Here is a 23,889-nt window from a genome sequence, read left to right as displayed (position 1 = left end):
ATATTCCCATGTTAAAAGTGCATCTCTTCAAAGCCCTTTGTGGTTTATTAAACTTCCATGCTTATATCCAGGCCTTTAGACTGGAGCAACAACCTGAGAACTAGGTGTGATTTATGTGTCATTCTTTCCCCACAGTGTACCTAGAGCACTCAAATATTTGTTACTGTCAAAGGGCCAAAGCAATCCTAGAAAAAGCCGGTAGCCATAGAAATGGGATTCTCCCCAAAGGAGGCACAGCTTTTTCTTCCTGATGATGGTTAAAGGCTGGAATATGATAATTTAGTTTAAAGACAACCTTAAATACAAATTTCATTAATCAGAATGAGTATTTCTGCAATAATGAGCCCTAAGTTGAATTTTAGAAGCCTCTTTAGGCTTTGTAAGTAACAAAGCTGTTATAAAAACAATTTGATAAGATAGTCTGTTTGCAATGGTGTGGCTCTACTGTGTAAAAGGGTGCCTCAGCCTGGTGTCAGAGCAAACCCAAGTTATGTAATGTTAACATAATGGATTATGCATATTGTATCGGGTTAAAAATGAAACCCAGTGAAGTATTACAGCAATTTAAAAAATATATATCGGAGCTTGTTCAGCACAGATATTTAAAATTTAAACCTGTTTAAATATTCAGCTGAAACTAAAATAAAATTCTGAAAAATGGAATTCAATAGAAAAGCTCCATTAAGAGTAAAAATGCTTCTCCAAATCCATTTGGTTCTAATAGAAACCCATCGAGTGAGGTTTTCATTGTTGCACACCAGCCAAGGGAAAAATTATACATACATTTGGGTGGGAGAAAGGCAGTCGGACTTCTTGTGCAAGAAAAGGAAAAGAGAGAAAGGGAGCCTGAGACCCACACCCTGATTAGGCCACAGTTGGTTTAAGGTGGTCAGGAGCTCTTAAACAGAGCCTTCCCATTTGCTCCTTGCTTCCGTGAAATCTCATTTCACCTTCTGCCTCAGCTGTGGTCCTAAAAACAAGGGAAAAAAATTGGCACCTTTTGCGGCAATATCAGGATACTGACCAATTTGCCTTCTGAGAGTCAAGCTTCATTTCTCTGATAAACATCCTGCAGGATGTTTTTATTCAATTAATTGGAATGATTGCCTGCACAGAAATGTACTGTTTTATCAAGGTCTGCTTGACTATCAGGCTTGGGCTGAGCCCCAGCATTTTTGTTACTCAGTTCTCCAGACAGCAAACGCATGAGGATTCTGAAACATAATTAAAACAATCAGTGAGAATTAGCCAGCTCAGTGACTGCACTCCAAAAGCAAACTCGGAGAGAGAAGTAAACAGGGCGAGCTATGGGCGAGGGAATGAGAACATTCCAGAGACAGAGAGGTGGCTGTTAGGAGACATCAAGTAGAGGGTATTATGAAAAGAAATATAGGATAATATAAACAGAGACTCCAATCCTGAGGACTGTAAATCCCCTCTCCTTAATTGGTTTAGAAACTGTGGTCTGTAATGTGAGACGGAGGGCTCTGGCTGCCTTTCTTCTTTGCTGCCCAGAATCACATTAAATGGAAAACAATAGCAGGGCTGACAGCTCCCTTTCTATGGGGGCACTTAGAGCTAATCTACTATTGAGACTAATACAATTACACGGGATTAGGGTGCTGCCAATGATACACAGATTGGGGAATTCTCGGTGGAAGGGGAGCAGGGCTCTTTCAAAGTAGGGTTTGGGGGCTTAAGAGGGGAAGAACATCAAGTACGTAATGCTCCTAATTATTCCAAAATTAAGGGAAATAACCATGATTTTGTAATTAACCAGGATCTTGATTATGAATGCTAATGCAAGCAGAACTCCAGTCTGAGGTTTCTTCATTGGCACTTCACCCTCATTTGCTTACTTTTAATGATTTCTAGTTGAATTTGGATATTTCCATATATGCGAACACCCTTCCATTTGCTTTCCCGGTTCATGAATTTCCCTTCAGTTTCTCTAGACAGAGAGGAACTTAAACTTAGGAATATAGGAATCACTCCCATCCAGGGATAATTCCCTGATCTCTACTTGGCATTTCCTTTGCCAACTTGACCTGCTAGTTACTGTTGGATTTTATTTTTTACAAAGTGATTATGGATTATGGATTTTTTTACAAAGTGATTATCAGTGCTGGTATCATGACCACAACTGGAGAGTTAATTCAGGGTTCCCTGTGTTATCCGTGTGACCCTAACATTGATAATGTGGTAATTACACCAGGCAGAGGTGGGATATTTATCAAGGGAATCCATGAAAAAGGCATAATGCTTTTAAAAAATAGCATTTGTTTTATAAAGCACCACCAATTTCTCCTTTATAAGCCTTAAAAAAATTCCCTAACAAATCAAGTACTACATAGTATTAGTTAGCAGGTTTCTTTATCATTTGGTAAATATATCCAATTATTCTTTTATTTTTATAAAGATTTATGTATTATTTATTTGAAAGGCAGATTTATAGAGAAAGATGGAGAGAGAGAGACAGAGATATCTTCCATCCACTGGTTCACTCCCCATGTGGCTGCAATGGCCAGGACTTGGCCAGGCTGAAGCCAGGAGCTTCTTCTGGATCTACTATATGGGTGCAGCGGCCCAAACACTTGAGCCATCTTCTGATTTTCCCAGGCCATTAGCAGGGAGCTGGATTGGTAGCAGAGCACCCAGGACATGAATATAGGATACTAGCTTCCTACTTACGATGCCCATATAAGATGCTGGCTTCACAGGCATTGCCTTTATCTGGTATACCACAATGCCTGCCTCTTACTTTTATTTTTAGATGATATAGAAAATATGACTTGTTATATCCCCCAGGATGGCACAGTACATTTCTAATTGAATTCCAAAGCTATGGGTCCTAAATAAGCTTAAAGTGGGTGCTTAAAGTATAACATGTTCCGTGTTCTATTGACATTACTGAAGTTTGAGCTTTTGAGTAATATGTAATGACAACCTTGCCCACCAAAGTAAACCAGTTCTGGTATCAAAGTCCAGCAATGACAAAGAACCCTTGGCTTGGAAACCCATGTACTCTAGGTCTTACGGTGTTTTCTTCAAAAGGTCCATGTTTCATGGAAAGTGTGATAATTTGAGATGTTAACTGACATGACAGTTTGTGAATATGAGGCCCAAAGAGAATGGGGTGCTAGTGATTCTAATTCAGATATGGGAAGTTTGGAAGGAAAGAAGAAAGTGGAGAGGACTAGGTGAAGATGGACATTAAAGAATCCACTTATTAATTATGTAGAGTTTTAAAAGTGACAAAATTCGGTGCAGTTAGCAATGACCACAGTTCTTTCCCAAAGAACATAAAGCTCCTCTTTAAACATGCAAAACTCTGTAATTTGCTAAGCATCTCTTATTTGCCTTGTTGAGGCTTAAGAAAAAAAAGTCTGTTTGAGAAACTCGTATGTTTCTTGCCCCTGCTAGTAAACAGAAGAGCTGTTCCAATCATCTCTTAGTTAGCTCTTTTCATGTGTGTTTATAAATCACAAGTGTTCAAATATAGTCATTGTATTGAATAAAACATACAAAAACAGGAATGTTGATGATGTCTCTTATTTAGAAACTGCCAGTTACAGAACCCAGATCTGGCCGTTTGGTTTCTGCCAGAAAGTATACCTCTGTGAATTGGAAAGTCTGGCATTTTCTAGAAGTTAAAGTGCTTGGAAAAGGTTAAGGGGAAAATGAGATAATTTTCAAAATGATTTCTTTTCCTTTCAAGTATTCACTGAGGGTTGTCACACACCTTTATTTTCTAGACGATCCCAACAGTGTGCCCAGTTTGTGTAGGAAAGGTGGGGAGAGGGTCACTGACAGATGGGTTTGGGAACGTAGGAATATAGGAGTGATTTAAGGACCTCTCAAATAGCCAAAGTGGGAGGACGCACAAAGGTCAAATTCAGGGGTCCTAAGTCTACTCTTTGAAAGAATTCAGAATGAGACTTGGCTTTCCTTGCGGAAGAAACGGGTCACGGTGCGGGCGGGGCGCCTTTGCTCTGGAGTTCCCAGCTGCAGGGGATGAGGTCTTGTGTAGGTCATGTTGTCATTCTAGTCGCTGATGCAACCAGCACCTGGTTATTTGTTTATTTTTAAAAATGTCGTGGTGCTGTTTGTTTAAGTGAAGGAAAAAATAGCCACTCTACCCCAAGACATTGGCGAATAACACTCCCTTCCTATTTTCTCAACGTCTCCAGGGCCTCCCCTCTATGTTGTGCTGTCCATTCCCTCGGCTGAAGATTCCCCAAGTATGTCATCAGGGCCCGTGTCCTTGCTCTGTGAGTCATCTTCCTGAAGCAGGGTCCATGTCATTTCCATTTTGAACATTTTACACAGTAGATCAATTTTCAAATCCCAACAACTGAACTTCCCCAATTTTTATGGGATGAAATTTAACTCCAATCATATGGGCATAAAAATAAGCATACTCACTAGAGCATTGTTAGATTTCAGGAGGAAAATTTTTTTTTCACATGAAAATATGGTCTAGAGGAGTCCAATTGTGAAAAAAATGCATTGTGTGTGGGCTTCTTTTGCATATGTAGATATGAAATAGCATGAGCAGTAGCCAGATAATATAATTTTCATTCAGCCAAGTATCGAGTATTATTCGAAGAAGAAAATGCAACTTTTGCAGTGTGATTTATACATGCGTACATACCCTTCATTGTGAGTCTAGATGAAATGCAGACATTTATAGTTCTATAACCAGAGGAATAAAATTTGAATGTGTAGTAAAACGAGAAATGTATTTTAAATGGGCTTTAGAAACAGAACTGAGGAAGTCGTCAGGAGGCCACAGTCCCTAATGTAATTGGTTATTTTGTTAGATGGCTACTCAGATTGAGGCCTGGCAGGCAAAGGATTGAATTCAGGCTGATGGGCATGGGAGATGGAGCGATGACTTCCTGGGAAAGATTGAGAGGCAGCAACGCAGTAATCCAGGCTGGCCATAAAGCTCGCCATAAAGCCAGTGTGAAAGATTCCCCCCTGCCCATGCGATGCAACCTTATTTATTTCTTTTTTCTTTTAAAAGAACTATTTTATGATGTGGCATACATCATTGATCATAGTGTTTTCTACTTCACGTATTTCCTAGTTGTGTTCTGTGTCAAATTTACAGAAGACATAACCATTATTTCCACAAAATATTGGAAGACGGAGTGGCCATTGGCCCATCAGCACCTATCACTTCCAGTAAAACTCCTCTGGGCATGCGTCACAGAAGCCACTTACAGCCCCCAGTGGTGCGTGGTAAAAGGGGGTATGTTAGACGGTCTCCTTGCTCTGATGGGCAGCTCATGCTGTAGACTAGCCCATAGCTCTTCCCTCTTGTCTTAAAATAACTCAAGTTTCCCATAGAAAACTTATATGTCTCGGGTAGAGAATTATCTGTTCTCTCTCCAATTCTTTTTTTTTTTAAGATTTTATTTACTTATTTGACAGAATTACAGATGGTGAGAGAGAGAGACAGAGAGAAAGGTCTTCCTTCCTTTGGTTCACTCCCCAAATGGCTGCAACGGCTGGAGCTGCGCCGATATGAATCCAGGAGCCAGGTGCTTCTACCTAGTCTCCCATGTGGGTGCAGGAGCCCAAGCACTTGGGCCATCTCCTACTGCTTTCCCAGGCTACAGCAGAGAGCTGGATTGAAAGAGGAGCAATCGGGACTAGAACCTGGTGCCCATATGGGATGCCAGCGCCGCAGGTGGAGGATTGACCAAGGGAGCCAGGCACCAGCCCCGAGTTTAGTTTTTTTAATAGCCATTGTAAGTCAGGTGAAAGCATATCTACTTATGGTTAAAATTTGTATTTTCCATACCCTTTTTGGTCCTTTGTGTTTTTACCCTAAAATGAGAATTGCTTGTTTAAATCATTATCCATATTTTAATCAGATCATTTGCTTTTTTGTTTTCCTCTTGAGCTCAGTTCCTTGCAACTTTGAGCTGTTAATGGTCAGGTTAATAGTTTCCAAATATTTTCCCTTGTTCTGTATGTTGTCTTCTTTTAGCTTTGCTGATTGTTTTCTTTATTATGCAGAAGCTTCATAGTTTCATGTAATTCCATTTGTCAAATTTTGCTTTTGTTGCCAGAGCTTCTGGTGTCATATAAAAGCATCTCTGCTGAAACCAATTTCAGGAAGTTCTACTTCTATGCCTTTTCTGAGAGTTCATAACTTTGATTATTTTGTTATATTTTGATCTTTCTGAGTTAGTTTTTTTTTTAACTTTTATTTAATGAATATAAATTTCCAAAGTACAGCTTATGGATTACAATGGCTTTCCCCCCCATAACTTCCCTCCCACCCACAGCCCTCCCTTTTTCCTCTCCCTCCCCCCTTCCATTCACATCAAGATTCATTCCATGGAAAGCCAAAACATGCTGGCAAAAAAAAAAAAAAACCAAACAAACAAAAAAAACACCTAAATGAAAGATCTCCACGAGTGAGATCCCAGTGGAAAGAATGGGTCATCAAAGAAGGAGGTACCTTTCCCTGAAGGGAGGAGAGAACTTCCACTTTGACTACAACCCTGTCTAAATATGATCAGAATCGGTGAACTCAAAAGGCTTCCATAGCCTTGGCAGCTCATGACAAGAGCCTAGGGTGATTACTGACGCCATAAACAAGAGTGTCAATTTGTTAAGTCAACAACAGGAGTCACTGTGCACTTACTCCCCATGTAGGATCTCTGTCCTTAATGTGATGTACATTGTGATTTAATGCTATAACTAGTACTCAAACAGTATTTTTCACTTTGTGTTACTATGTGGGTGCAAACTGTTGAAATCTTTACTTAATATATGCTAAGCTATCTTCTGTATATAGACATTTGAAAATGAATATTGATTTGAATGGAAGCGGGGAGGGAGAGGGAAAGGGGAGGGTTGCGGGTGGGAGGGAAGTTATGGGGTGGGGGGAGCCATTGTAATCTCTCTCCAATTCTTACTGCAGTATGACACATGACACAAGATGGGCAATCACAGAATGCCATCCTGGTGACAGTTACTGCTACTAGCATAGGCTTGTGACCCAAGCTGGACCAATCAGTCCTTAGGACTGGTTCATTCCAGTAATTTTACTAAGCAAGGGGGGTATGGGCTGCTGACTGCTGGCAGCCATTTATTTCTAACCTTATGGAGAAAAACATCCTAAACACTGACGCCAAAGCAGAGCAGACTGAGCTGAGATACAGAAAGAAACCAAATTCATTACCCTGTTTGAGTTTCTGGCCCCAGTGACAAGCCATCGTTTGAGGGCAGACACTTGGCAGGGTTGGGATGCTACTTGGGACGTTTCACATGGGGTGCTGGGGTTTGAGTCCAGCTTCCCTCTGACATGTGTTGTGAGAAGCAGCAGGTGTTGTACTGCTCAACTGCTTGGGTCACTGCCACCCCTATGGGATATTGAAATGGTGCTCCCAGCTCCCAACTTAGAACCTGGCCCTGTCATGGCTGATTCAAGCATTTGGGAGTGAAATAGCAGATAGAAGATCTCTCTGTTTCTCTCTCCACCCCCCATCTCTGTTCCTCCCTCCCTCCCTCCCTCCCTCTCTCCCTCCCTCCCCCACCCTCTCACCCCCCCATCCCCCCATCCCTCCCTTTCAATTCAATAAAAATTAGAAGGAAAAAACCCTTCTCAGTTTTGTGCTGTAATAAATTCCCTCTTTTGTTTAGTGCAGTTTGAATTAGGTTTCCTCTATCACATGTTCCCCACTCCCCTCAAGTCCTAATACATTTGAAGTTTAGAAGGAAACAAAATACGTTCTCCTGTGTTTACCAGTGTTTCTTGCAGCCTAAGTCGGAGCCCATAGATTGTGAGCAGAAGTGATCCAAACCTGAGGCATGGAAGCAATGGTACACGTTCCAGCCTTTTCTCTTTTTTAGAGATTTAGAGGACATGTCTCCAGATAGAGCTCCTACAACTTTTGCTGTTTTTAGCTCCTAAAATTTTGGAGATTGTTTGTTACAAAGACATACAGGGTCTATGACAGACACTGGGCTCAGCAATGGAAAAATTAAAGAAGTTAAAGGTTCTTACTTGCTCCCCTGAGTCTGTGGTTCAGATCCATGCTCATCAATGAGGCTTTGTGAAGCTTTTTTGTAGCACGAGCAGCAGAGGGAGTCTGTGTCAAAGAAGACATAAGAAACAAGAATAGATTGACATTGAGCACCGGAGTTCTCTCTAGTATTGGGACTAAAAGGAGCGGTAAAGGTCTCAGCCTCAAAGGAAACCGCATTTATGAGTCCAGCTGCAGGTCACTTTACCTACCTTATTTCCTTGCATCCTCATCAACAGACTATGAGATGATTTTATTGTCAATAAAATGAAATTCCAGAGAGATTGCATGGAGCCACAGATTCCTAATTAGAAATGGTCAGTTTTGAGCCCTATCTGCCCAGCTGCACAATCTAACCCAAATTATTTCTTTATTACTACTAATAGTAGTATAAATATCACTTAGAGATAATACTTTCCAGATGGACTCAAAATACCAGTCTATCTCACCCACTCTGTAACACAGATCCAGTGGTGTCTGGTCTGTTTCTTGGGTTCAACTCTATGGCTTTAGGAGCAGCGTGCATGCTTCCAAGTCCCCTGATACCATGAAGCCCCTGCCCCGGCTTCTTATGTCCCTTGCCTGGTCACTATTGGAAGGTACCAGTCTTTCTATCACATGATCTAGACATAGTCTTCCTTAGCTTAACCAATTTTGCTGTTGGGCACACAGCCAGTCCAGATCTCACAGTATTTTGCTCCCAGTTTCCCATATTCTCTAGGCTATTTCTCTTTGGCTTGACAAATTTCCTGAACTGTTGGTCCCTATTTCCAACTAATTTGCCAACCAACGTGCTTCCTGCAGACCATCCATACATGCTCTAGTCTGGACTCAATCATTTCTTCTGAATTTATGAAAGATCGACCCATCATTCTTACCTCTTGGCAATGTTAGGTTCTCAGAAAATATTTACAAGTGATCACCTTCTGGGTTTCTAGTAAAAGGGGATTGAAATTTCAATGCACTAATTTGGTGAAGGAGATTAGTTCTCCTCAGAACTTAGAATTTGTCTTTGACTCAACATGCCTCTTACTCCAAATCCCCATGCAATTTATGCTAAGTGTACATTGCAATCCAAAATTCAAAATATGAAATTATGGATAAATTGGTCATTGTGGGATCTCTCATACAAGACACCTAATACAGGAGTATGCCTCACTGTTTGAAGGAGAGTGAGTGGGTTTCCATTCAGAAAAAATCAGACATGATTTATGCTTCACTGTCATAAGTTAAAGTCAAAACAAAACAAAGCCTAGGTAACAAATAAGAAACTTTCCCAAAGGGAAATCTGGGGAAAATTCTGGGACTAATTCTCCAAACGACAGGACGCAGGAAATCATGAGCAGTTAGGGCAAACATGCAGACACACTTAAGGAATGTCATTGTGCTGCGACACAATTAGGATTCCTTATGGCCTATTGCTTAAATAAGTATTTATGAGGCCGGCGCCGCGGCTCACTAGGCTAATCCTCCGCCTAGCGGCGCCGGCACACCGGGTTCTAGTCCCGGTTGGGGCGCCGGATTCTGTCCCGGTTGCCCCTCTTCCAGGCCAGCCCTCTGCTGTGGCCAGGGAGTGCAGTGGAGGATGGCCCAGGTGCTTGGGCCCTGCACCCCATGGGAGACCAGGAAAAGCACCTGGCTCCTGGCTCCTGCCATCGGATCAGCGCGGTGCGCCGGCCGCAGCGCGCAGGCCGCGGCGGCCATTGGAGGGTGAACCAACGGCAAAGGAAGACCTTTCTCTCTGTCTCTCTCTCTCTCACTGTCCACTCTGCCTGTCAAAAAAAAAAAAAAAAAAAAAAAAAAAGTATTTATGAGGTGTTCAGACTGAAGATAATAAGCCACATCTGGCCTTTTTCCCATCAGTGAAAAATAATGGGTAAAAGCCCAGTTAGGAGTGTGAGCATCATTTTGCAATGAACTCCTCCCTGGGATAGTGAATTTTATAAGCATCGATGGGTTTTATTCAACAAATATTCATTTCATAGCCAGCCAACTTTTTTTTTTTTTGACAGGCAGAGTGGACAGTGAGAGAGAGAGAGACAGAGAGAAAGGTCTTCCTTTGCCGTTGGTTCACCCTCCAATGGCCGCCACGGCCAGCGCGCTGCGGCCGGTTCACCGCGCTGATCCGATGGCAGGAGCCAGGAGCCAGGTGCTTTTCCTGGTCTCCCATGGGGTGCAGGGCCCAAGCATCTGGGCCATCCTCCACTGCACTCCCTGGCCACAGCAGAGGGCTGGCCTGGAAGAGGGGCAACCGGGACAGAATCCGGCGCCCCAACCGGGACTAGAACCCGGTGTGCCGGCGCCGCTAGGCGGAGGATTAGCCTAGTGAGCCGCGGCGCCAGCTCAACTTTTGCAGCTGATACCTGCCAATCCATATTCTAGGAGAATATTAGTGAACTTACACTATTGTCATTTTAAAAATGGATATGTTTCGTTTTCATTATTATATCCTTCCTACTTTTCCAAACTATCAATCCAGACGACTGATTTCTGCCTTAAATTCTTACCAATTTCAGTGAAATTGGAAAGCAGGTAGAGGTAACACTCAGTTGGATCTATGTGAATGTCTTAGCATGGGAAAGTCACTCAAGGGTTTGAACGGGGGCAGTAGGCCAGGGAGTGAGTCCCTTTGTGGCCTGCCACTCTCCAGTCTTTGCCATTTGTGTAAGTCCTGGCACTTGTTTGGGCTTCCTGTTCCCTCAACTGTCAAACGCTGTGGTTGAAACCAGAGTTTCTATAAGGTCTCTTCTCTCCTGAAACTTTGTATCTTGTGGTCTCTGAAATGATTCCCAATTCTCAAGCAGTTAGGATACCACTTTCTCTTCCTTAAAGTTTTTTTCCTGATATTTCTAGCAGGTAAAATTTGATTCAGCCTTCACATTCTAGTTCAATGTCATTTCTTCTTTGACTCTAAGGGGTCTAGCATTGTGGTTCAGTGGGTTAACAGTGGGTTAAGCCAGTTTGAGTCCCGCCTGCTCCACTTCTGATCCATCTTCCTGCTAATGCACCTGGGAAGGTAGCAGATCACGGCCCAAGCGCTTGGTCTCCTGCCACCCACGTGGGAGGTCCAGATGGAGTTCAGGTTTCTGACTTTGACTTGGTGCAGCCTTGGCCCTTGCAGCCATTTGGGAAGCAAATTAGCAAATGGGAGATTTCTTTCTTTCTCTCTCTCTCTCCTCTCTCTCCCTCTCCCCCCCTCCCCGTCACTCTGCCTTTCAAATAAATAAGTCTTTTAAACTATAATAAAAATAAAATGGAAGACTTTACCTACACTTACATTTTACTTGTACAGAGGTATGCTTTATAATATCATAAATATTATGGTACAACAGATAATGGCCCTCCAAAGATTTCAGTGTTCTGGGGCTGGTGCTGTGGCATAGTAGGTAAAGCTGCCGTCTGTGGTGCCAGCATCCCATATGGGCACCAGTTCGAGTTCTGGCTGCTCCACTTCCAATCCAGCTCTCTGCTATGGCCTGGGAAAGCAGTAGAAAATGGCCCACGTCCTTAGTCCCCTGCACCCGAGTGGGAAGACCTGGAAGAAGCTTCTGGTTCCTGGCTTCGGATCAGCACAGTTCCGGCCGTCGCAGCTAATTGGGGAGTTTACCAGCAGATGGAAGACCTCTCTCTCTTTCTTTCTATGCCTCTCCTTCTCTCTCTGTGTAACTCTGAATTTCAAATAAATAAATATTCTTTAAAAAGAGATTTCAGTGTTCTAATCCCCAGAACTTATGGATATGCAACCTCACCTGGCAAAAGGGACTGGGCTGATGTGATTAAGTTAAGCATCTTGAGATGGAAGATTATTCTGGGTAATTTAGGTGGGTGGTTTTTAAGAGAGAAGTAAGACGGGTAAAATTTGAACATGGAGATGTGATGATGGAACTAGAGATAGGACTGATATGTTCTGAAGATGGAGGAGGGAGCCACGAACCAAGGGATGTAGGTGTTCTCTGGAAACTGGGAAAGACAAGAAAGGCATTCTCCTCTGAAGACTCTAGTATGAATGCAGTTCTGTGAACACCTTAGTGTAGACTTCTGTCTTGCATCACTGGAGAAGAATAAATTTGTGTTGCTTAAAGCCAGTAATGTGTGGGAATTTTCTGAATTACAGTAGCAATTGCTGACCATGCCGAATGATCACTATCTGTATGACTGTCTCCTTTGAATAATACAGAGTACTGCGTGATGACTTCTGTCTCTTGCCTCTTGCTATTTGGATGAGCTTTCTAAGGACCACACATTTATACCTTTATCTTCTCAGTTCTTAAAATGTCATTGCTACATGGCAAAAAGGAAAAAAAAAAACACTTGTTGCATGAATGAGTAGATGATGTAAGACTTTAGGAGGGAAATGACTTGTGCAAGGCTTCATAGTAATAGGAATGGTGCCTGAATGGTGTACTTTCTCTGGGATGTGGTACTTGTTGTAACTTGTTTTTCACTAAGAGAAGGCTGAAACACATGAAACCACAATATATAAATCTAGACACCTGGGTAGAGACTTTTATTTATTTATCTTAAGCATAATTTTTGTGATTCCATAAGAAAAAATGTTTAAGCATTGACAGAGTGCATTACATTATACAGTTTTACTTGGAGCTCTTTCAATGAGTCAATGTTAATGCTAAGTAGTCCAGATTTTGAGTAGTAAAAATATTATGTGCACTTCATCTGTTTGTTTAAAATGGGCTTTCTAAACAAAACCTATACTGTGCTCAAAGTTACCAGTGTTGGGGAGTGTGAATGTCTGTGTTTATACTTTGCAGAGTGGAAAAGGATGGGAGAGGGAGGCAGAAAAGAAACCCCAGCCTTATTCTTTGCAGAGTGAAGATACAACTGAAATGCCACTGGCTCCTCCTTATGGGTCCATGCAGGGCACAGACAGGAACAAGAGCACATTTCTGAGCTCTGGTCCTTAGAGGAAAATGCAAACGTGACTGCCATTTAAGCTGCAGATGGCCATGGCTGTCTCAATCTGTGTGTGAACAGCTGCTCCATGTCCTCTCACTCTTCCTGGAGAGTCTGTGCTGTTGTTTGGCAAGTCTCTTCATCCAACAGTTACTCCTGTTTGAAAAGGAGAGGAGTTGGCCTAATGTCATTTTATAAGGCAAGTTTGACTATGGTAAAGCAAATTTCCCTGAAAGAGAAAGGTCTGCAAATGTCCATTTTAAGGATGCACTTGAATTCAGATGGTTGGGTCTCACCATGACTGTTGGAAAACCTTTCTATTTAAAAATTTCAAATTCCATTTTTCATTAGAAAATCTATATTTAAAATATGATTTATGTTTGAAGATAGAAAATCTTTAGGAATCATTCATCCACAAGTTTTCAAATGCCTTATCTATAATAGCAAAACAAAAAGAATAAAATGTAGTTCGTTCCCACAGTTGAACTTTTAGTCTCACTGAGGGGACGGAACACCACTTACATCAGTGAAAAATGAAAATCTGGCATACAAGGCATACATATCATGTATTTATATTGAAAAGCTTTAACAAAATATGAAATAATTTGTGGGAAGGATACTTACTCTCTACCCACCCTGCACCACTATTTGCATTTCTCCATTTCCTTCTTGTCATATGTGGCCATGAGCAAGACAGCAACATGCAAACCTAGCCTACAGTTTTCTTCTTATTCCTCACCAGGGAGCAAAGTGTGGGGTTAAGGTAGAATATTCCTTTGGAAGCTTGTAAAAACACTTTTTATATTTTTAGAAATATAGCAGTTAAATTTATTATATGCTTATCATTTTGTCATTCAGATCTCATCTCATATATTGTCTGTTCAGAGAGAACTTTCTTGCCAATCCATTCTAATGTAGTTCCTCTAGTCTATCATGATTACATTATACTGCTTAAGTATCTTCACAGTCCTATTTTCATATGAAATTCTTTCTCCTGCTCAGATGCTTCTATGTATGATCTCTTGTGGCCTACATTAGAAAGGAGGCTGTGTAGGAGAAAACTATCTGCTTCCACACATATATCCCCAATGCTTGGAATAGAACTTACTGTGTGGTAGGATGGTCCTTGATATTTGTGACTGAATGAATGAAATACAAATTTTCAGACTTTTGGGTGATTAATACAAATAAGTTCACAGACAAAACTGCAAAACAAAATTGACAAAAGCTGAACTTGCCAACAGAATTTATGATAAATGAAAAATTAGTTCAAGAATTAATCTAATTGGTAATATTGAAAATTCAAAAGTGAATCTGAAAATTAATAGCCTTGGTTAAAATAATCAACACAAAATAGAAAATGACTACAATTGCATATGGTAAAATTTAACTTTGATTAAAAGCTGATAGAATAATCTAATTTCTAAGGTGAGATTCTAGACAATTATACTTGCTGGGAATAAAGGTCATAAAAGAAAATTCATAACAGTAGAAGATATAATATCATTTAGTATGTAAGGGAGAAAGAATCCTTATGGTAAAATCAAAACAACATCATAAAATTCATGAGAAAGAATCATTTTTTAAAAAAAGACTATTTTGAAAAAAGTAACTTCTGTTGAATGAAAATGGAATAGAAATTGCTTAAATAGTGTATATAGAAAAATTGATCAAATAATGAAATTGGCATACTGTAGTTTGATTCAAAAGATACTTTCTTGTCAATAATGATATAATTATGATTTAAATGATTGTGCTCATACTATGTTCAATATATGGATTCCTAATAATAGATGATTTTTTTTAAATGATGATGAAATCAGAGCAGACCTATTGTCATGTTTAATCCCAGTGAGAGTCAAGTTGGGAATTGATAATTTCTTTTTCTTTTTTTTTTTCTTTTTTACAGAGGATCAGTTTACTATGCATTAAGTAAGGATTTCAACAGTTTGCACCCCCATAGAAACACAAAGTGAAATATATTGTTTGAGTACTCGTTATAGCATTAAATCTCAATGTACAGCACATTAAGGATAGAGATCCTACATGAGGAGTAAGTGCACAGTGACTCCTGTTGTTGACTTTACCAATTGACACTCCTGTCTATGGCATCAGTAATCTCCCTATGCTCCAGTCATGAGTTTCCAAGGCTATGGAAGCCCTCTGAGTTCTCCGACTCTTATCTTGTTTAGACAAGGTCATAGTCAAAGTGGAGGTTCTCTCCTCCCTTCAGAGAAAGGTACCTCCTTCTTTGATGACCTGTTCTTTCCACTGGGATCTCACTCGCAGAGATCTTTTGCCAGAGTGTCTTGGCTTTCCATGCCTGAAATACTCTCATGAGCTTTTCAGCCAGCTCCGAATGCCTTTAGGGCTGATTCTGAGGCCAGAGTGCTATTTAGGACATCTGCCATTCTATGAGTCTGCTGAGTATCTCACTTCCCATGTTGGATCACTATTATTTTTCACTTTATGTTTCTGTGTGGGAGCAAACTGTTGAAATCCATACTTGATGTATACTAAGCTGATCTTCTGTATATTAAGATAATCAAAAATGAATCTTGATGTGAATGGAAGGGGAGAGGGAGTGGGAAAGGGGAGGGTTGTGGGTGGGAGGGACGGTATGGGGGGGAAGCCATTGTAATCCGTAAGTCGTACTTTGGAAATTTATATGCATTAAATAAAAGTTTAAAAAAAAATGTGGATTCCATATATTCTTATGGTCAAAATGGTGGGATAACAACTTCATCCAATGTAGCCACAAGTTCAGCTACAGAGCAATATAAATAATAAAGTGCTAATTTAGAAAGAATAAACAACTATAAAATAAATCAGGGTATATTGTCCTAAGAATAATAAAAATATCATTATGGGGGTGCTGTTTGTTCTACTGGCTAAAATGTTGGTTGGGATGTCTATATCCCATGTCAGAGTACTTGTGTTTGAGTGTTGGTTCTACTCTTTTTTTTTTTTTTTTTTTTTTTGACAGGCAGAGTGCACAGTGAGAGAGAGACAGAGAGAAAGGTCTTCCTTTGCCGTTGGTTCACCCTCCAATGGCCGCCTGCCGCGGCCGGCGCGCTGCGGCCAGCGCACCGCGCTGATCCGATGGCAGGAGCCAGGAGCCAGGTGCTTTTCCTGGTCTCCCATGGGGTGCAGGGCCCAAGCACTTGGGCCATCCTCCACTGCACTCCTTGGCCACAGCAGAGAGCTGGCCTGGAAGAGGGGCAACCGGGACAGAATCTGGCGCCCTGACCGGGACTAGAACCCGGTGTGCCGGCGCCGCTAGGCAGAGGATTAGCCTAGTGAGCCGCGGTGCCGGCCCGGTTCTACTCTTGATTCCAGCTAGTGTGCACCCTGAGAGACAGCAGGTGATGGCTTAAGTGGCTGGGTCTTAGTCACCTACAGGGGAGACATACATTGAATTCCCAGCTCCCAGCTCTGTTCCAGCCTAGCCCTGGTCATTGCAGGCATTTGAGGAGTGAACAAATAGATGAGAGTTCTTAATTTCTTTTTTTTTTAACTTTTATTTAATAAATATAAATTTCCAAAGTACAGATTTTGGATTACTGTGGCTTTTCTCCCCATAACCTTCCTCCCACCTGCAACCCTCCATACAGTTTGGCACATGCTCAATTGGACTTGCCCCAAACGGTAGAGTTAGAAATGTGCCAAGGGATTCCAATTCAATGCCATCAAGGTTGCATGTACCAATGCCATCTCACTAGTCAAAGCAATCAGTTTCAGTTCATAATTGATTATAATGATAGGATTAAGAGTCCAAGGGATCACATAAACAAGACTAGTGTCCACTAATACTAACTAATAGAATTAAAAAGGAAAGAACGATCCAACATGGGAAGCAGGATACATAGCAGACTCATAGAATGGCAGATGTCCTAAATAGCACTCTGGCCTCAGAATTAGCCCTTAAGGCCTTTGGATCTGGCTAAAAAGCCCATGAGAGTATTTCAAGCATGGAAAGCCAAGACACTCTGGCAAAACAAAACAAAACAAAACAAAAACCCTAAATGAAAGATCTCTGTGAGTGAGATCCCAGCAGAAACGGGCCATCAAAGGAGGTACCTTTCTCTGAAGGGAGGAGAGAACTTCCACTTTGACCATGGCCTTGTCTAAATAAGATTGGAGTTGGTGAACTCAAAAGGCTTCCATAGCCTTGGCAACTCATGACAAGAGCCTTGGGTGATTACTGATGCCATAAACAAGAGTGTCAATTGTTAAATCAACAACAGGAGTCACTGTGCACTTACTCCTCATGTAGGATCTCTGTCCTTAATGTGTTTTACTATGTGAATTAACGGTATAACTAGTACTCAAACAGTACTTTATACTTTGTGTTTTTCTGTGTGGGTGCAAATTTTTGAAATCTTTACTTAGTATATACTAAATTGATCTCCTGTATTTAAAAATAATTGAAAATGAATCTTGATGTGAATGGGATGGGAGAGGGAGAGTTCTTAATTTCTATGTGTTTGTCTCTCTCTGTCCCTGTTTCTCAAATAAATAAGTTTAAAAATATATAGCATTATGGAATTGTCAAAGGGGACTCCACAGGAACCAGGGCAGCACTACCTAATGGACCAGCCCTTGAAATCCTGAATGTGTTCAACAAGAGTATGAGCTATAAACCTAGATTAAAGTCAATCACAGAAAGCTGGCCAAAAGAAAGTACTTATTACTGAGAATGGAGTAGAAATACTAACAGGACAACATGAGCCAATCTTCAGCGGCTGTCAATACTTAGCAGTTATGAAAATGACAAGTCCCTTGGAAAGGAGGCAAAGAAGGAGCAAAGAAAGAAGAGAATGGTGTGAAGAAGAGAACATGTCCAAGGGCAGAGAGACACAGATGAAGTTGAAAAGGAGAACAGATTAACAAAAATGAAGGAAAGAGAACTTTATCCGAATGGACCTTCCAGTCACAGAGGCTTGCAGTACTCCTCTTTTCTACCTTGTTTTAGCCCTCTCCTGATTTCTCCAATATTTTGTTCTGTTCTGGTGATCTAGTGGACTAACCCTCCTGCTTCACTCCCTAATCCAGAGGTGATCTTACCTTCTTTAGATCCAGCCCTTCAGTCAGACTTCTCTTTCTGTAACAGCCGACCCCACCCCCACCTCCTGCCCAGCTCTGGGCAATGCTAGAGCCTTGCACTCATCCTCCTAACCAGTTTGGGGCCAAGAAGGGTTGACAAGGAACAACTGGGTCTCTCAAGACCCAGGAAAGGGTAGGATCAGAGGCACAGATGGAAAACTGAACTAACTATAGCAAAGAAGGAAGGGTGAGTATCTTTCTTTTGGATGAAATAGGAGAAATAAGTGGGTATATTTGTGCAAAGACAGATCATGGTAGTGAAAAAGATGGTAAAAGAAGGGAAAAGGTGAATGAAGAATTTAGGGGGAGGGAGTATGGCCTCAATCTCTTCTGAAAAGTAGAACTGCTGGGGTTTTAGGAACTGAAAAGTGTTAGAAACATAAGGAATGTTTTAATTTGTTTGAGGTGCCACAGCGAATAACTACACAGAGAATGGCTTAACACAACAAAAATGTTCTGGAGGCCAGAAATCTGAAGTTCAAGTGAATCCTTCTTGGTCTCTTTTAGCTTCTGGTGGTTGTTGGCACTCCTGGCTTGTGGCTGCATGATTTCAATCTCAGCCTGTCTCCGCATGCACATCTCTTTCTCTCTCTCTCTTTCTCTCTCTCGTGTGTGTGTGTGTGTGTGTGTGTGTGTGTCGGTGTGTGGTCAGATTCTTATCTGTCTTACTTGCCATTGGATTTAGATGTCACCAGGATAATCTATCTAGGTTGATCTCAAGATTCTTAATTGAATTATACATGCTTCAGAGTGGGCACATATTCTTTAGAGGGACTACCATTCAACCCACTACAAAGGAAATGGAAATGACCTGATAAATATATATCCACAGAGCATAGGATACGCTCATCATAAAATATGATCACTGAAAATAGACAATGGCCAAATCAGAGTTGGGCATAGACTAGGACTACATAATTCTCCAGCATCTTTTGGCAGCCTGGAAGTAGGAGCAGAGCAACCAGACAGTGGGGATAGCTCAGAATCAGGTGTTTATGGCTGGGCTTAACACAGAAGTCAGGAGATGGAAGATCTGTCCTTTCCCTGGCCCAGCTGTAGTACATAAGATGCTTGTTTATCTTAGTGAAATCATCCACATTCTATCACCTTGCAAACTGTAAAGTGTGTAATGAAATGAGATACGATTTTTATTTGCTCCTCACACTCCTTCCTAATCCTTATTCTTGTATCCCAGATGTATCCTTACTGTCTGACTTTGTATTCCTTCCCATACTCCCCTGAATGCCCTGTAAATAAAATTTGAAACAAAATCTCTATTCTGGGAAACCCAAATTTTGTTTCATGAATGATGCCTGCAATGAACATAGGAACCTGAATAAAATAATCACCGGTAAATACTCTGAAGCTCTCCTGGCTGGCGGCTGCCCTGGTGGCAGAATGTCTGTTTGTATCACCAGGTTCTAAAAAAAGTGCAAAGGAATTTTCATTTACTGGTGGGACCAAAGAGCAAACCTCAATAGGTCAAATTTCCAGGGCAACGCTCAACAGTTCCACCTAGTCCTTGAAGGCTTGCTGAGGAAAAGAAAAAAGCACAGGTTACTTCATAAGCCACTAGATCTGTGATTTTTAAAGTTCATTTTTCCCCTTTATCTTTTTCTATTAAAAACAGCAGAGTTCTCTCCTCAAATGAAAATTTATGTCAAACGGATGAAAGTGAAGCAGCCATAGTTGAGGTGGGGGAAGGGAACCAGCCCAACTACTACTAGGAACATCCACGAAGCATCTGCATTCCTTACATAAGAAGGAGCCTTGCAAGAGCACCAGACAGGACTGACCTTCCGGTCCAAGGAAGTTCAGTGTGTGGTCCATGGGGAGCCTGCTCAGGGTGAGCCTCCTCAATTAACTTTACTACCTGAGTAGTAGAATCAGCGAATATTTACATAAAGAGAGACTTTAGATAACATCTAGGCCAACTCTATCCTTTTTAGTCAATTCTGGGAATATTCAGCAATAAATAACTCAAACTCAATTACTGCCTCCAACAGGAACATGCAATTTCTTTCTTTCTTCTCTCTGTGAACCCTGGCAAGAACAACATGAAAAACAAAATCTGATATAGAAGTTTCTAAGATAAGTGGTTCTATTTTCATTAGTGTTGACATCTTACCAGTTTTGAGAATGCTCACAGGTCCAATTAAGGTCTCTGAAGAAGGGGTAAGTGTGAGGCCACGCTCCTGGTTACACTCATGGCCACATCTTGATCAAGTTACTTTGGAAGAACATCTCTCTCTTCATTCCCCACTTCACTCCTTTAAGATTTTTTTTTCATTATTAAACTTGTTTCCTTTAATCGGAGAAATTTTTAAGAAGCCTATTTAGTTTTTAACAATCTGACTTGGCCAGGAGAGCACAACCCTTGATCTATAATTACTTCCCCACAGTTGACCATTTTTCCCTTTGAATAAACTCATACACATTAAAAGTTTTAGTAGAGGACTGAGGATCTCAAGTAGGTGTTAATAGAACAGGTCTTCAAAATGAGCCAAGTACAAAGCAATGTATTTGGCAGAGGAAAATTAGTTTGCTAACTTGAGATGGCAGGAAAAATCCAATGGAGTTAGATTCAAACACCAATGTTCAGGAAATGCATTTAGCAAAGCCTCTTTATACAAACCAAAAAATACTTACCCAGCACCTCTCATGCGTAAGAAATTGTGTTGGGCTCAGTTATGGAGGCAGAGGCAGGGAATGGGAATAAAAAATTAGTAAAACTTAGTTTCTCAAGGAAATGACCCATAATTGGAAGGGTTAATCAATGAACTATAATCCAACACAAAGAAGTTATTTTAGGTAGATTTTGAAGAATGAGGAAGAGATGATTTGGATGAGAAGGTAGAACCATGGGTTGGTGGGAGAATGAAATAACATTACTAGAAAAATGAGGCTAGGGTGATACGTTTTTCCCTGGATGGGCAAAGTTTGAGGTGTTATGTGGTCAATGTATGTGCAGCTATTGATAATCAAAAAGTTGGAAGATCCTGAGTTCGCCCCAAGAGAGAAGGTAACTTGAGTATTTCCCATACAATGCCTTGGAAGGAAGTACATGAGTTCTGCAAAGAGACAAGGATACAAAAAGGGGAAGGAATGAAGCTCTGGGGAGAAGAGACTGAAAAGGAAAACACAGGGGCTGGCATTGTGACACAGCAGGCTAAAGGACTGCTTGGATGCCAGCATCCCACATCAGAGGCCCAGGTCTAGTCTGGGCTGCTCTGCTTCCAATCCAGCTCCCTGCTAGGGCATCTGGGAAAGTTCCAGAGAATGACAGAATTATCTGGGCCCCTGCCACCCATGTAGGAAACCTGGAGTTCTTGGCTCCTGGTTTCAGCCTAGCCCTGTACAGGTCATTGTGTCCATTTGGGGAGTGAACCAGCAGATGGAAGATCTCTGTCTCCTTCTGCCTTTCCCTCTCTTTCCATCATTCTTCTTTTCAAATAAATATTTTTAAAAAAGAAAACACAAAAGTATCCAAACATGCAAAGAGGATAAGGAGCATAAGGACTGAGATCTTGTTGAAACTGGTCATTAGCTGGCCACTGGGGACTTTTGTGAGAGCTGTTTCAATAGGACAGTGGATTTCCCATTCCTCATTGCTGCTGTTTACTCAAAATACAGCTTGAGAATACCATGGTCCTCACTTGACTTCGTGGCTTCTTTCCACACAACTTTTCAGTTCTCTCTGCTAATTACTTTCTATTTCCCCAGACTTTTCTAATTCAAATTCCTAAAGGAATAAACCCAATTCCTCTAGGAGTTGATCTGGATGGGGTATATGTATAACAAGTTGCTGGGTACCCTGTGGGGAGCAACCGGACTAGACTGAGTTACTGGAATTAAGACTTATTCTATGCATCTGCTCTCCCACAATATGGCGCTGGGAGAGAAGTAAACAGCTTCCGCACAGCTGCCTCCAGTTCAGCTAATAAACTGTAGGACTTGCTCCTGATTGGAGGAGAGCAGCGTACTCGGCGTGTGGGCAGCCGAGTTAGGATTGGCGGAGGAGGACTATAAAGGAGGAGAGAGACGGCATGCACCAGGAACATCTAAGGGGAACATCTAGCTGAAGGAACACCCGTGCAGCCCCCGAGAGAAAGCCGGCCGGCGGTGTGCCGCTCCCCTGCGGAAGTGGGGAATGTGGCTAGGGGGAACTGCCCTTCCACGGAGGTGGAAGGGATAGTAGCCAACCCGGGAAGAACCAGCAGCAAACCCGGGGAGGGCCGAGCAGACAGAAGAACAGCGCAGGGTCCTGTGTCGTTCCTCCACGAAGAGGGGGAGCGACAGTACCCCATAGATTAGTGCCTTTGTGTTGCTGCCTCTTCTGAGCCAATGGTCCATAACCAAGGGAATGGCACCTGACACAAGCATAGACCTAACCCTTGAGCAAGAGCTGCAGAGAGGTGAGTACCGCAAGGCACATGACCAGTGCACCATGACCACTATATGGGTCCCAAATCTGTGTCAAAGTGTCAGGACTCAAACTCTAAATGGCTCCTGGAATTTTAAGCAGTATCATCCAGGAAAGGAAAGTTCTCTTTACTCCAGCTTTTAATTAGTTGACGGGTCAATATCAATAACAACTTGCATTTGCATAGTACTTTAAATGTTCAAAGTGCCTTTGTAAAATGTTATTCTAAGGAACTCTCAGGCAGAAAGGTATGCAAAAACATATTCTAAATATGCAAATAACTTGTAAGTCTTACTTTATACAAATGAACTAATAAAAAATGTATTATGATGTCTTTGTGTTGAACAGTGTCCCACAATAATGTGCCACAGTTTTGGGTACTTAACAAGATAATAAAACCTATCAACTTTCAAGTTCTGTACCTTTAACGACTCTCCCAGCACTTCTGCAGCTGAGTGACAGCTATTAACAGTTTGAAGGCCAAAGAATTTGCTTCTCCAACTGCTGTTGTTACTAGAGAAATTGATATTAGGCCAAAAGGATCAATGTCCCTTCCTTTGATCTTGGTGCACTATGGGTGGCACTGGAAGTAGAAAGAAATCCCAGGCCCGTGTAGAACAAACTAATCCAATTCAAAGTACGGAAGGTCTTCCAAAGTCCACAGCAGCCATGAGGAAACTGAGGCATGGTGAATTAGTATGGTGAATGAGCAGATGGACAGAAATACATGTTTCCCAGCTCTCACCATGGTGTTGTCCCCAGTACCCCATCATTAAATAAATAATGTGATGTCAGAAGATGGAGCAAGCAGAGTGGAGGGAAACGAAGATTTCAACTTCTGATCCCTCTGGTCTTAATTTCATTAAATGGCACCATTCTCCAACCAATTGTTTAAGCCAGAAGCATTTCCCCTTTTCTCCTCCCACACTCTGTCCTCCCAGTATCCAATAAATCACCAAGTATTGTCCACTTACCTCTGAAAAACATGTTAAGTATATTCTCTGTTACTTGTCTTCACAGCTGCTACTCCTGTCTGAGCCACCACCATCAATGGGCTGGACTACAACAAAAGATTGCCCATTGGCCTCCCTGCTTCAACTCTAGCCTACCAACAGTGCATTTTTTTAAACTTTTATTTAATAAATATAAATTTCCAAAGTACAGCTTATGGGTTACAGTGGATTCCCCCCCCCCCCATTAAGTCCCTCCCACCCACAACCCTCCCATCTCCTGCTCCCTCTCCCATTCCATTCACATGAAAATTCATTTTTAATTATCTTTATGTACAGAAGATCAATTTAGTATATATTAAGTAAAGATTTCAACAGTTTACACAAACACCAAAACACAAAGTGTAAAATACTGTTTGAGTACTAGTTATAGCATTAATTCACATTGTAC

General features: G+C 41.5%; 1 protein-coding gene across 2 annotated transcripts in view; it reads left to right on the top strand.

Annotated features, from left to right (window-relative positions):
- The window catches only part of LOC149127308 (uncharacterized), a 71,321-nt gene extending 47,686 nt beyond the window's left edge, over positions 1-23,635 (top strand). For both annotated transcript variants that reach the window (XR_016231177.1, XM_089328733.1), the window contains one exon: positions 23,509-23,635. Coding sequence is in view for 1 of the 2 variants with exons in the window: in XM_089328733.1 (XP_089184859.1) it covers positions 23,509-23,592 (84 nt within the window). In the remaining variant the exon portion in view is untranslated. The remainder of the gene's footprint in view (positions 1-23,508) is intronic.
- Positions 23,636-23,889: the final 254 nt, after the last annotated feature.

The sequence above is a fragment of the Oryctolagus cuniculus genome, chromosome 3, assembly GCF_051225735.1.
Source record: "Oryctolagus cuniculus isolate XC-2025 breed Fujian yellow rabbit chromosome 3, ASM5122573v1, whole genome shotgun sequence".
Classification (NCBI taxonomy): domain Eukaryota; kingdom Metazoa; phylum Chordata; class Mammalia; order Lagomorpha; family Leporidae; genus Oryctolagus; species Oryctolagus cuniculus.
Note: the sequence above shows the minus strand (reverse complement) of the source record. Positions and strands in the feature narration are given on the sequence as shown.